The 13392-nt window shown below is 38.8% G+C and overlaps 1 protein-coding gene across 1 annotated transcript in view; it reads left to right on the top strand.

Annotated features, from left to right (window-relative positions):
- Nucleotides 1–13392, top strand: part of ITGA9 (integrin subunit alpha 9) — a 230434-nt gene that overhangs the window by 176612 nt on the left and 40430 nt on the right. The window contains exons 22-23 of the mRNA XM_055804642.1: nucleotides 1825–1933; nucleotides 4644–4751. Of these exons, the coding sequence (XP_055660617.1) occupies nucleotides 1825–1933; nucleotides 4644–4751 (217 nt within the window). The remainder of the gene's footprint in view (nucleotides 1–1824; nucleotides 1934–4643; nucleotides 4752–13392) is intronic.

Below are 13392 nucleotides of genomic sequence, written 5' to 3'. Positions count from 1 at the left end.
ATCAGGGAATACATACTGTCTAAATGACCAGTGCAGGTTGGCATCAGCAGAAGTCAAAGATTCCCTTGACCAGCATGCTACATGTGTAGGAGCAAAGTTACCTGCACTGACATGTGATTTGTGTGTAAAGCTGGGTAAACTCAGATTCATGGTCTAGTCTGGGTTTTATCACATAAAGCTGCTTTCCTCTCTTGTTGCATAGAAATAAAACCCCTTAATTACTGCCACAATAGTCGGAGTGGGTGGAAGATACACTTGAGCCTGCTCAGAGGAGTGAAGAGTGCTGTCAGACCTCACTAGATGACTAGCAAGGAGAAAAATCTCCTCTATATTGAGAGTGCAGTCTCAGGAGCATGTTCTGGAAATATTGAATGCTTTCATTGTTGCAGATTGCATAGAAATTTAACTCTATATCCCTTGCTTCTTGACGCTTTGATACAGATGGATTTTTGTATAGCTTCACAGATGAAAGCATTTGTATCTCTATATTTAGATTTCTGTTTGTCACCTACAGAATACTGCGTGCCAAAGAAATGATAAAAATTGGTCTCTCTTCTTTCTCTTTGGAATGTACCTTTTTAAAATACAAGGTATCTGAATTTATAAGCCCCACCCAACTGGCTACGTGGATTATTTCTTTCTCATAGACAAAGTTTAGTTAATTCAAGTTCACAGAAATGTCCAGCTACCAAGGAAAAGTTGGGCTTGTTGGAGGGCACAACATTCCCAGGCATGGCAATATTAATAATACTGGGTTTTGGACAGTGTTTTTTTAAAGCTTATTTTTATTAGCTATCCTGCATTTGAGTCTATGAGAGCAAACTTCATCCCTGGTCATAAATAGCCCGGAAGGGCTTGTACCATGTTTGGGAGGAGACTTCTGGCACAACGCCGTAAATGAGAGAAAAAAATCTGCCTCTCCCTGTTTCCCCTAGCAATCCCTGGGATAGGAGGCAGGCCGGGAAAAAGGCAATGTACCTAAACAGGCTCAATATCCTGCCTCAAAAAACTCTGCCCCAAAAGGACAGCTTTGGAAGGAAGCAGAGGTTTAGGCAATCCCTCACCAAGGTCTCTCTGAAATTACACCAGGACCCTTTCCAGCCAGTGGAGCAGCCTGAGATTAGAAGAAGGCGCAAAGGCTGCTTAAACCATTCCTAGTCCTCTCCTGCAGGATTTCCAAGTACTGTGTGGTGCTTCCAAGTCTTTTCCAATAAAACCCTACTGCGTTTTCTTTTGTGATAAGATGATAAGGGTAGCTGAGGAGACTTGGCCTGTGCCACTGTAGTTGAAAGTAAGTTATATCCCCCTCTACTCTTCCCTTAAACGATCTGTTAAGCATAAAGGTGGTGAAGCTCAGATAATTAATGAAGTGTTTATTCATGCAATGCGATGTAAATGGTAGATAAGATTGAAATGTTGCTTTAGTGACTATGTAACTGGAAGTATTCCTGTTAGTAACTGTTTCTTCAGATTAACTTGGTAGTGCAATGATTTCGTGTGTTAAGAGAAGCTATAGGGCTTGCACAAATCATCCATGGCAGGGGATCCTGGAGAAGAGGTTTTGTGACAGGAAAAGAGAAAAAGAGATAAATAGTCAAAAGAATTCTGCTTCAGTGATGGGATTTTAACCCAGGTCAGTTGAGATGTTGCTTATGTAGTCCAGTGTGGTCAAAAGGAAATCAAACCACAAATGATAGATCAATGTAAAATACTCGCAAAGAATTTGACATGACCAGAAAGCAAGGGGTTCAGTTCAGCTTGCCACAAATACAGTTAATTTTGTTGACAAACACTGCTTACTAAACCTATGTCTTGATCTTTCAGAGAAGTCTTCCCTACTTCATTTTTCTATGGTGATTCTGTGGAAGCATCCAACTTTGTTCAGTTGGAAAACCATGAATGCCTTTTCCAGTCTCTCAACTTCACACTGCAGGTAAAACGGATCCTTATTTTGACTGCTTTCCTGCTTGATAGAGCATTCTGGTTTTGTATATCTTTTTTTTCTGAATCACAGTATGCTGGGCAATGCATTCTTGATTGGATGCCATATTTACAGCGTGCAGGAATGGTGCATTTCCTTATCTGAATGTATTATAATTAGAATTGCAAATAGGGCCTCTCACTTCCATAGGAATGAAGCTGCTACCGTTTGTTTCTCCTTTACCTTTCATTACGTGCTGAGTAAAGAGCTCTAGTTACTGAAGTGCCACATCTTGGATGCAGTTGCAGGTTCAAAAAGGAGGAGTAATTCTTTTTAGTGGAATGGTCATTGAGCGGAGGAGTGGGCAGCCTTTATCCATGAGAACAAACGTATACCTGTGCAAGCGATTCAGACCTGCTAAATGCACCCGGCATGAAAATATACTATTACTGATACGGTACAGTACAGGGAGGAGACTATGACTCTAAGACAGGTGTGAGAGGGTTTCAATAAATTGCTCATAGCATCTCAGCATTATTCAAGTATTAGCTATAGATTACACTTCACATGGCAGTTAGGTGGGTTCCTGATGTGGCAAAATACATGAATGATTTATTATAACAAACTCTTGTGATACAGCCAAAACGAACTCATTTTGCTGCTGTAACTATTACAAGCACTTCAAATCCTTTTTGACCGCTAGATGGAACTAGGGAATGATAAATCATGCAGAGGTGGGGGACTCATTTATTGTAAAAAAAAATAGTCTTTCACCTTTTTTCCCCTTTCTGTTCTCCTAGGCATGAATGCCACTTAGCTCGTAATGAGTAACACATGTCTGCCCCCGTGGACAGACTGTGGTCCAGAGCAATTAAGCCCCCACTGTCATGCAGTGCCCTTAGCTATTTACTGAAAAGGAGTGAAAGCAGGATTTCAGGACATTAAAGCTTTTGTAAACCAGGCTATTAATTCTTGTGATTCTGATTTCATTCTTGAGGGTTTATAGGTCTTACCTCCTCCCTCCCCTCCCATAGCCAGTTATTGGTTAAAAACAGATAAAGAACAGATGTACTGATGCTTTAACTAGATGAATATTTTTCAACTAAAAAAAAAAATGATGAGAGGTAAGGAGGTAAGGGAGAGAGAATCTGTATGTCGGCAGAGCCACCATTTGTCCTGCACCATCCTCTTGTGTCTTATGCACACACTTAAAGACACAATATTAATATTTTTTTCATATAGAAGTAGAAAATTATACTCTAACAAGTCACAGACCTGCTCTCCAGTAACGTGGTAAACCTCATAACTGTGTGTGTCAGTGGGGAAGGGTAGAGTTTCATAATGGGCAGAGCATGGTTTGTATCACTGTTTGCTTAATTGTTTTTAACGATTTGCCTGCCATTTATTAAACTTCTCCAGATGGAGAAAAGTAATAGTTTCTTAACCAAGAAAAAGAGATGACTGACAAAAATAAGGGGCTTTGTAGTGGTTTTTATAAGTGAACATCTATACCATGTCCAGTGTGAATAAGGAAATATATCTATGCTTCTTTTTTTGGGTATCAAGATGTGCAATGAACATGTCTTTTCTGCATTAACTCTTTTATCTGACCTCAGATAATCAAGTTTTTTTAAAATGTCTAACATGAAACGTTATGTTTTTATTTCATGCAGCATTTATCATGCTCCATTGTAGCGGGATTTCTCCCCCTGCCTGGAGCCTCAGCGTTTTTGTAAGGATTTGGCATTGTGAACCGATTCTCTTTATCATTCAGGCATTTCTTCAAATATAAGCAGTGTTTGAAGAATGAAAACCTGTTGGTTTTAATATTTGTACTTTACACAATTAACAACTAATTGCTACATCTTTTAACAGTAGTGTCTTAGTGTGGATAAATACTCTAAGGGGCTTGGTGGTTTTACTGTATGCATTTACATTTGTGTTGTTAGAAACAACCAGGAACTTTCCTAATAAAAAAATTTAGATAGACATGAAAATGTATTTTCATTGAATTTTTTCCATGGATTGTTTCTTTTCAACAAAAACCCACAAATTTTGGAATTTTCACAGGATATGTTTCAGTGATGGACTGGAAAGTCTTTGAGTTTTTGTTGAAAATTTGTGGGGGGGTTGATAGAAAGCCACTGTTTTCCACTAAGGGTTTTGTTTAATTGGAAACACCAGAACTTGAATGGAAGATGTTCACATGCATTTCCAAGCAACTCACTCAGCAAACCTACAGTCCGACAGTCACAATCATCATTACTTTGGCTTCTGCTTCATAAGGAAAACATATAAAGAATATAATGCAGTGGTTACCAGATGGAAATCAGAATGTTAACTGAGAGCGATATTTCTAACAGTCTTCTGGATGGTATTATCAAAATACTCTGCGTACTAGTAGTGTCTCTGTGTATAAGGTAGAAATTTCATGCTGCTTGTATTGCTGACTGGTATTTATCCTGCAAAACTGCTTCTCACTTGATATATGAGCTGTGCCTAAAGACTGTTAGATAAGCTAAACCTTTGACTTCATCCTGATACTTACGAAAGAAGTCTCAGTCTGAATGCATAGAAAGACTTGCACAGTATTTTATATTTTTTCAAGTCTACCTGTACTTCCAGCTCTGGTTCTACGGTAGTTTCCCATTTATGAGTAAACATAGGTGTCATTTTAATTTTATTTATTTATTATACATTTATATACTTTATTGTCTTATAGGTTTACAATGCTGGACCAAGCACTCTCCCTGGAGCTTTTCTTGACATCTCCTTTCCAAACCGCCTCTCTGCCACTGGAGCTGAAATATTTCACGTTCAGCAGATGATGGTGAGTACTTTGTGATGTGTTCTGAGCCTAGAGAGGCAATGAGAACTATCAGTGACTGAAATAAAAAAGGTCCAGCAGAACTAGATGAATCAGTTGCTTTTTTAGACAATAAAAGGTTCTTTGTATCTGTGGCCAGATAACCATAAGTAGCTGAGCCCCTCCAGCTGTTGACTGCTTTCTCTCACCTAGGACAACCAGCTGCTTGTGTGTTCCTGGTTTCTTACAATGCAGCATAAAACTAGGTCAGGCTAATCCTGAAGGAAATGTGGAGAACACTTCCCTGAGTCACACCTCCAAAGAGGATTGAGTCTTAATCAGCCCTCCCTGATTAAACGGTGTATGTAGTATCAGCAGGATGTGTTACCAAGCTGACTCATGTTCCCTGTCTTTTCCTGTGGTTATTGTGGTTTAATACCAGCAAGCAACTAAGTACCATGCAGCTGCTTCCTCACACCCCCCACAGTGTCATGGGCAGGAGAATCAGAAAAAAATATAAAACCCATGGGTTGAGATAGGAACAGTTTAATAATTGAAATAAAGTAAAATATAATAACAATAATTGTAATGAAAAGGGAAATAAGAAAAAAAAAACAAAACAAGAGAAATAAAACTCAAGGAGGAAACTCCCAAAAAACCACCAAAAAATGAACTAATGCACAATACTTTTGTTATTAAACAATTTTGTTTAAAAAAAAATTGCTTGCCACTCACTGACTGATGCCCAGCCAGTCCCTGAGCAGAGATTTCCACCCCCAAGTTTATATACTGACCATGATGTCATATAGTACAAAATATCCCTTTGGCCAGTTTTGGTTAGCTTTCCTGGCTCTCCCCCCTCCTGGCTTCTTGTGTTCCCCAGCCTCCTTGCTGGCAGGGCATGGAAAGCTGGAGAGTTCTTGACTTAGTATGAACAGTACTTAGCAATAACCTAAACCATCAGTGTGTTATCAACGTTATTTTCCTACTAAATCCAAAACACAGCACTGTACCAGCTACTAGGAAGAAAATTAACTCTTTCCCAGCTGAAACCAGGACAGATGCTATCTGCAAAAACATTAGCTGTGTCTGAATACATTATCAAAATCTATTTTTTCTGTGGTCCATGTTATAATTTGCTCTTTTTGAGTGTTCTTTTAACAAATGTAAGTAACAGAGAAAGTTATGCTTTCAACAGTGTTTTTCAAAAGATGATTTTGTCAACTACAAAGAAAATCAAAATAAATTGTGGTGAAGGAGACACATTCTAGATTTCATTTCTAATATTTATTTATTTCAAAGCTTTTGTTAAAACAATAAAATATCATCATTTATACTGAGGTGGCCAAGAGAGGGAAACCTCACTACTGAGGTGAATTTATTGCTGAAATTCAGAGTAATCTTTGTGAGATGGAACCAGCTCTTTGGACTTCTTGAGAAGAAGTATTATACTTTCGTTATTGTTAGCTACTTTTCTAGCCTTTTGGATTAATAATATTACCATCCTCCATGTGCCGGTGACTGTGTCACTGAATCTGTGTAAATATAGATCCAATAAGACTTTTCTAAGCAGGTTTCCAAGATTTGTGCTGTTGAAAGGTATGAGATGAAGATATATATATAGAGATATAGATAGATAGATATATACACAAAAATGGCTTACAGATGGGCACTAAAGACAGAATCACTGACAAACAGATTTTTGGGTTACTGTATGAGACACCAGTATTGTATAGACTGAGTCAGTTCTCCAGCTAAACTGAATTAATTCTCCAGCCTATTTCTCATTTTCCATGGCATTGCATTTTCATGTTTTTTTTAGTCCAGCCTTATGTATGAAATATCACCTTCCCTTTGACACACTGTCTGTCAAGGGATCGTGACTGGTTTCCTTGTCCCTTCCCTGGTCTCTGTGTGCTGTGGGACAGGGTGCGTGTTTGTGTTTGGGCAGCAGCAGAAAGGTGGGAGTCTCCTTAACGGATTTTGTCTGCCCAAATATCAGTGTCTCATCTAGTCAGTTATCCTATATGTTCCTGTGTAGCTGAGAGAGGAATAGAAAACTCAGCCCATCTAACTTCAGCTGTGATAAACTCCTTCTAGGCATTGCTTGTTTCTCTGTGTTGGCTCTTCCAGAACTCTGGACAAATTGTCTTAGACAAGACACCTGTTCTACATGCTTGAATTATCTGGGGTATATGCTACCCACCTGAGTAGGCAAGGGCTAATTTCCAGACATAGTTTGTCATCATTTCTATAAAGACTAAGTTACGCTGGCAAGGATGGGATGGACTGTATGGTTTTGAATAGCTGTTAGAAAAACAAGGCAAAAACCTTAAATCTTGCGCTTAACTTGGTTTTGATTGCTGTTGTACCTCAGATGGCTTGCTTAAAGGAGGCCCAGCTGGGTGGTGTGGTCTTGGGCACTGTGATAATAAATATTTGCAGGGTTTGTATCCTCTTTTGCTAGGAACAGGTTGCATTTGCCCCCACGTTATTTCATGTCTGGCTTCTACTTTGCAGTTTGTCTTTGTAGAAATTTCAAACTGCTGTTGTGAGACCTATTCGCATGGCAGGCAGAGGAGTGCTAGTAGACAAGTATGGTTTTATGAGATGTCTACATGATACACTGGCATACCCTGGGTCATTTCGAGCACTGGTTTTGGGTATGTAGTCAGAAGGAGTCTAATACATGACTTTTTGAGCACCTTTGACATGTTAATAAATGTTATCCAAGCAAATCCTGTTTGGGATAGTGGTTATCCCTGCTTTACAGATAAATAATTGAAACACCAAATGGTTTGCCTGAGGTCACACAGGAAATTTCTGTCAGAGCCAGGCACTGAACCCATGTCTCCCTAGTCTTGCTGTTGTAACAGGAAAAGCATCCTACTCTCTTTCCTCCTGCTTCTCTCCCACTGAGTTTTTATTGACTGAAAAGGGAACTAAAATCATGGAGCTCTTCATCTTTTCACATACCAAATATACTTAAAGAAACAAACAAAACAAAACAAACCAAACAAAAAAAAAAAGCAAGCAGCAGATCGGAATGAACTTTGGAAAACAAGTTATAACAGCTGTTTTTCAAGAGCATTTTTGTAAGAATAGTCATTAAATATTTCAAGCTTTTGCTTAGTTTTAACTTCCCAGAATCTAAACTGCAGTAAAGCTGGTAGTATCCTTTCAGACAGTGCAGGTGTTTCTGTAATTGTACCTTTACACTGATAATCTAACCATTCTAGGTGTCAGTGTTGCTGGACCTTTCAGAATAACTGACATTAATACAGGGGATTAGGAATTGTCATTTATCTGTGACTGAAACTGTTGATACAGCAATTGGTATTTGATTACATCATGGGTTGGGGTTTTTTTAAAGTTAATAATTATTTTGCCACTTCTCTGGTATACAGTACAGCTGTGAAATTTACGGGTGAAAATGCATAGTGAAACCAGTAGAGTTTGTGTCTTAAATACACATACATCACACAAGATAGTGCCAGGAACTAATTCCTTCATATTGTGTTGACTGATCTAGTCTTTCAGGCACAAAAAATAATAAAAGGAAGAGAGTCACATATGGCCCACTGGAATGGCCTTTATCTCTGGGAGGTGTTAATAGGAATTATTATCTTGCTGCTCTTAGAGGAAATGACAGTCCTCATGCTTCCTCTGTTCTTGTTGCTCTAAGCTTTTGGCTTTATTGCAGAAAATGCTTTAAGATTTTCTTCCCGGGAATTTCAAGTCAGAGATGTTTTTGGCATTTGGAGTTCTGCCTTAGAGATGTTCAGACACTCTTCAAAGGGTCTTGGGAGTCTCTGCAGCACTTCCCCCAACAAACACCTTATATATAAAGGAAACAAGTCACCAGTGAAAGCCAGAAATAGAAAACTAGAAAAAAAAATAATCAAGTTAACTTCCTCCCCATCAGAAATTTCAAACTAAAAGGAAATGCTAGAAGTTTTACAAGTCATTTTAACTAGGGAATTTCACTAGTGACATTTGATTTTACATAGTAGATACTGAAATTCTGCAGTAGTAAATGGTATTTTGGAAGCAGATAAGAACAAATTAGCACTCGTTTCTTTTTATGTATTTTTGTATTGCTTTCTTGCAGAGGTTTCAAGCCAGGTTAAAAACATAGTAAATGAAAGAACTCAGCTTGTTGGTAAAAGTGTTATGATGGGAACAGTATAGGTGATGGCACAGAAGAGCTTCACCCAAACAGAGTGCAGTGGAGTTAGTGTTAAGAGAGAGATGTATATTCTCCACACTTCAAGCCATTGATTATCTGTTCTTCCACAAAGGGAAACAGTGCTCATTATGCTTGTGTGTGTTTTGGTTTTGAGCTGAAAGATTAGTAATTTCCTTTGGGTATCCAGCTAATTTGGAGGGCAAGGGAAGTGCTACTTGACTTGCCAGCCAAGGAGCTGCTTTCCAGGGCATCCAAAAAGATTGTCACAATGGGAGTTCCTACCAAATTAGCCAGGGTATTTCCTGAAGCTGTTGATAAATTAGCAATATGTCTGGGATTACTCTGATGCTGGATTTATGGAACTGGATCAGATTGTTGCCTGCCTATTTATTTAGTTTCCAGCAAAGGTAAACACGATTGTGATGAACGAGGGACGAACAGTTGGAAATAGGGTTTGTCTGTTTGAACTGGAAGCCAACTGCAGTGCAAGCAGATGATTGTCACCCCTCCTCTGGAGGGCCCAAACTCTGCAGGGATGCCAGGTTGTTTAGACTCCACTCAGACAGTTGTCCCCAGCATCAAAGACACACGGTGTTAACCCAGAGCAAGTACCATGTGCACTTGTGGGGTTTTGGAAGGAGCTATTGCTGCTTCTATTGCATGCATCATGCAGGCCAGCAAGTGCTGATTTATTATTTTTTTCAAGAGCCTGTTTAGGTGAATCAATACTGAGGATATAAAGAATTGTGTTGTTATTGCTGAGATGATAATCTTGTTGTAAAGTGAGATGCATGTGTTACAAGACAGTCTCTTCAAAGAGTTTCCAGTCTAGGCAATGAAATAAAAGGGAATTCAGAGAAAGGAGGGAGAAGGAAAGAAACAGTGTCCTCAATTTTCTGATGAGAAACTCCCTCCGTGCATGTAGCTTTTGATATCTTAAGTGTAGTAATTAGTGTTTTAGTAATTACTACTAATAGAATATTTTAAAATTACTATGTTTTCTTACTCTAGTAATTAATGGGGAGAGAGAGAGAGAGGCATCGAAACAACTCTGGAGAAGCACTTGCCAGTCTCCATTGACAATACAAAAGCCTTCTAGTCTCCCTGAGTTTCCCTAGGTGTCTAAGCTTAGCCTTTAAGAATTGTCTCCACAGACTGAAAAATGGGTTAAACCTGAGTCTTGTGAAGCCTGCTGCCGTTAAGGATGAGCGTGCCACTTAGCTCAAGCCCCTATTTTCTGGTCCAGCGTTCCCATCACTTTTTGGTTAGGGAGCAAAATAACAAGTGCTTTTGTTGGAAGGACAAACAGAAGTCCTCCAGTTGTTCTACTTGGCATTTTCACTCCATACTTCTGTCTGAGAAGGTGAGACCTGGATTGTGCCTTTATGAAAGCTGGGTATCAGTTAGATTTAAAAAATAATAATAAAGAACAGCTGAACTGGAAATGAATTAACAGCATGGAGGAGTAGAAAATAATTCCTTTTCGAAGTTGCCTTTTAACTTAATGGCTGCCTGAGCATGGGACTGTAGAGAAGTTTGTCATGTTCAATAAGGAAAGCTGTTGAAATGAACATTATTCTTTCCCTGTGAATGTTGAAGCAGAAAAAGTAAAATGGAGTCAGTCCCAGAGCCACAAGTCTTTCCTGGCTGATGACAGGTTACATTTTTAAGGCCAGTTTTGTGTAGCGCTCATGTCATTTTTCTTTCTGGCATTTGCACAGTAATGTGTGCAAGGAGCAGGAAGACATTAAGGGGAAGAGTTAAAGCTTGCTGTCTTGTTCTGTGAAAGGTCTCAGGCTGCTTGAGGTTTTTCTTCACTTGTATAACGAAAAAGAAATCTTTGCAATTTGAAAACCTCAAGTGGAATTTCTGCTTATTATCTGTAGGTTATTATCTTGCAGCATAAGAATAAGATGCTTCAGCTACTGCACTGCCGATGTTTAAAACCATAAGCAAAGGAGGGCTGTCAAAGCACTTTAAAGTGCTGGTAGTGCATGAGTGCTCCTTGAAGCATATGTTCAGATTTTCAGGCTCACTGTTGCACACTCCATGTACAGAAGCAAACCTGTATATCATTATGTAGAAACCCCCTTGTTTGTTGGCAGCCAGTTTAAAATTGTTTAGTTTCTGTCTTTTGAAGTTTCAGGTCTTGGCTGTAAAAACATATATACGCAGTCCCAGCATGTGAAGGTATAAATATTTGCTGCTAGTACTTCATGTAGCATTTTTTTTTCCAGCAGCAATGTAAGCTGCTGCTGGTTGCCACTGTTGATACGAGGATTGTATAGGAACATTTTGGATTTACAGCAAGATTTATTTTAGCCCTTTGTATTAGTCATCCCCCCTGTAGTCTCTTCATTTCAGTGTTTGTTATACACATGCTGACATACACATATTTTGGCACCATATTTAAAGGCATAGCTAGATTGCAGGAGGAAATTATTAATTCCAGGGAATGTATTATATAGAAACTTGCTGACCTTCCTGCCTCTTTCACTTTGATTACTTCTTTAAATGGCTATTCCAAAACATTTTGCTTAGGCAGTTGGAGGTGTCTCCCCCACCTCCTGTTTAGAGCACCTCTGCGATAGCAACTAAATCTGGTTTTGCCTGGGAGTCCTGTCACTTGAACTGGTGCATCTGCCTGCTCCTGGGATGGCTGTGAGGGGAGGCAGAAGCATACCCCTTGGTCCAGCATGGCATCACATGGGAAGCAGGACCCCGGAGCAGCTCAGAAAGAGCTCTCATAAACATCTTCCTAATGTCAGCATGATAAACTGAAGCTCTTTCAGTGAAGAGGAACTTAGCTCTCGTTTAGTTTTCATTGTTATACAGGAAAGGGTGCCTGACCATAAAATTAAGTTCTTTCCTGAGCTGGGACCTTAAAATAAATATAAAGTGGAGAAAAAAAAAATCATGGCATTTTTGCTTTACAGGAGCCATCTGAATCACTATACAAAAGCTGTGCCTTGTTCAGAGTTCACTGCAGTTAGAGCATTTCAAAATAATCTTTTCATGCGTTGCTGGATAGTCCCTTGAGGATACAGCAAAATGGCTTAACATGGCAGAAAGTTTTCTGTGACTTCCTAGTTTGGATTTTTAGCTGAAAACTGGGTTTGAATACATTTTCTATTTGTTTTCACCAAATCTTCTAGCAAGGAGAGTGCTGTAGTATTTGCATAAGCTGTGATTTATTTTTTTTTAAAATCCTAGAGTATGTTTGTGGAAAATATATTTTGAATGTAGAAAAAAAAAATATATTTCAAGAAAGGCTAGTACTAAGAAAATCAAGGCCATCAAAACATGGAAAAAATGCACTGTGATCTAAGTATTAAATCAGACCATGGCAACATTTGCTGTGTTCACTGGTCACAATTAGCTTCTAAACTCAAGAAGTGAACTCTGTCAGATTACTTAGTTATTGAAATTTTCCAGCACTCTCGCTCCCCATGACCTTCTCTCATGACCTGTCGATATGATGTGCTAGTCTGATAAATGGTTTGGATCAACTAAAAGTGTTGCTACTTTGTGAACTGCCTATAGGTCCTATTTTCTTGGCTGTGTGCAATTTCAAATTTGAAAAAGGTGGCTGATCTGCCTTTTTATAAAAGTTAGTTTCAGATAAAGAAAGAAGTCTTATGAAGTGAGTTGAGTATATACAGTAGCTCTTATCAAATTAATGAGGGAAGCAGGTAGATACCACGGTAATCAGGAGTTTTACTGAGGTATGGAAAAAAATATATGGTAGACTTTTTGTAGCTTCCCAGCCAGAGAAGGAAGCCTCTCCTGGTGAAGGAACTACTGAATGAGGAAAGAAGAGAGCCTACAAACTATTATTATTATTTTATATATATATATATAAAATTTTGAAGGAATGTAAGAATTGCATCCTTTCACCATTTTCCCATTGGTGAAGGTGTTCCTGCCAAAAAACAATGAAGGAGGAAATTCAAGAAAGAGCTGATCGATTAATTCTTTTAGCTTACATGATGATGTAAGGTTATTCCGATTCATAAACTAGCCTTTCTCTTCTGTAATAAAATACAAGATTTGTGGTTTAAATGTAAATTTGGAAACCAAGAAAGGAAGGGTATTTGTGTGTAGAAACTCTAGTTCCCATTTGATGGGAGAAGGATTTTACGCGCTGTTCATGTATCAGAGTGGAAATCAGCATCTTTTGTCATATTTCTTTCCATACTTTGAAAGTACAGCATTCCAGTCTTTTGCAGGGTACCAGGTAGTATCAAAAGTCTCAGTAAATCAGAACTTTGAGGATGTCCTGGAAACAAAGGACATCTACCTAACTTAAAATACAACACTACCACACCACCCCCCAAGAGGGTTGTTTTAATGAAGATGACTCATTTAATCTTCAAGTGTCTACAATAGATCAGCAAAATTGTCCTCTTGAAGGTCCTACCTTCTCTCCACTGCCTCTAAAGAGAGCTTAGATCTTCAAGCTGAGTTTAGGTACCT

Source organism: Falco peregrinus, chromosome 5 (assembly GCF_023634155.1).
Source record: "Falco peregrinus isolate bFalPer1 chromosome 5, bFalPer1.pri, whole genome shotgun sequence".
Classification (NCBI taxonomy): domain Eukaryota; kingdom Metazoa; phylum Chordata; class Aves; order Falconiformes; family Falconidae; genus Falco; species Falco peregrinus.
The sequence above is the reverse complement of the archived record's forward strand: the minus strand, read 5'-3'. Positions and strand labels throughout refer to the sequence as shown.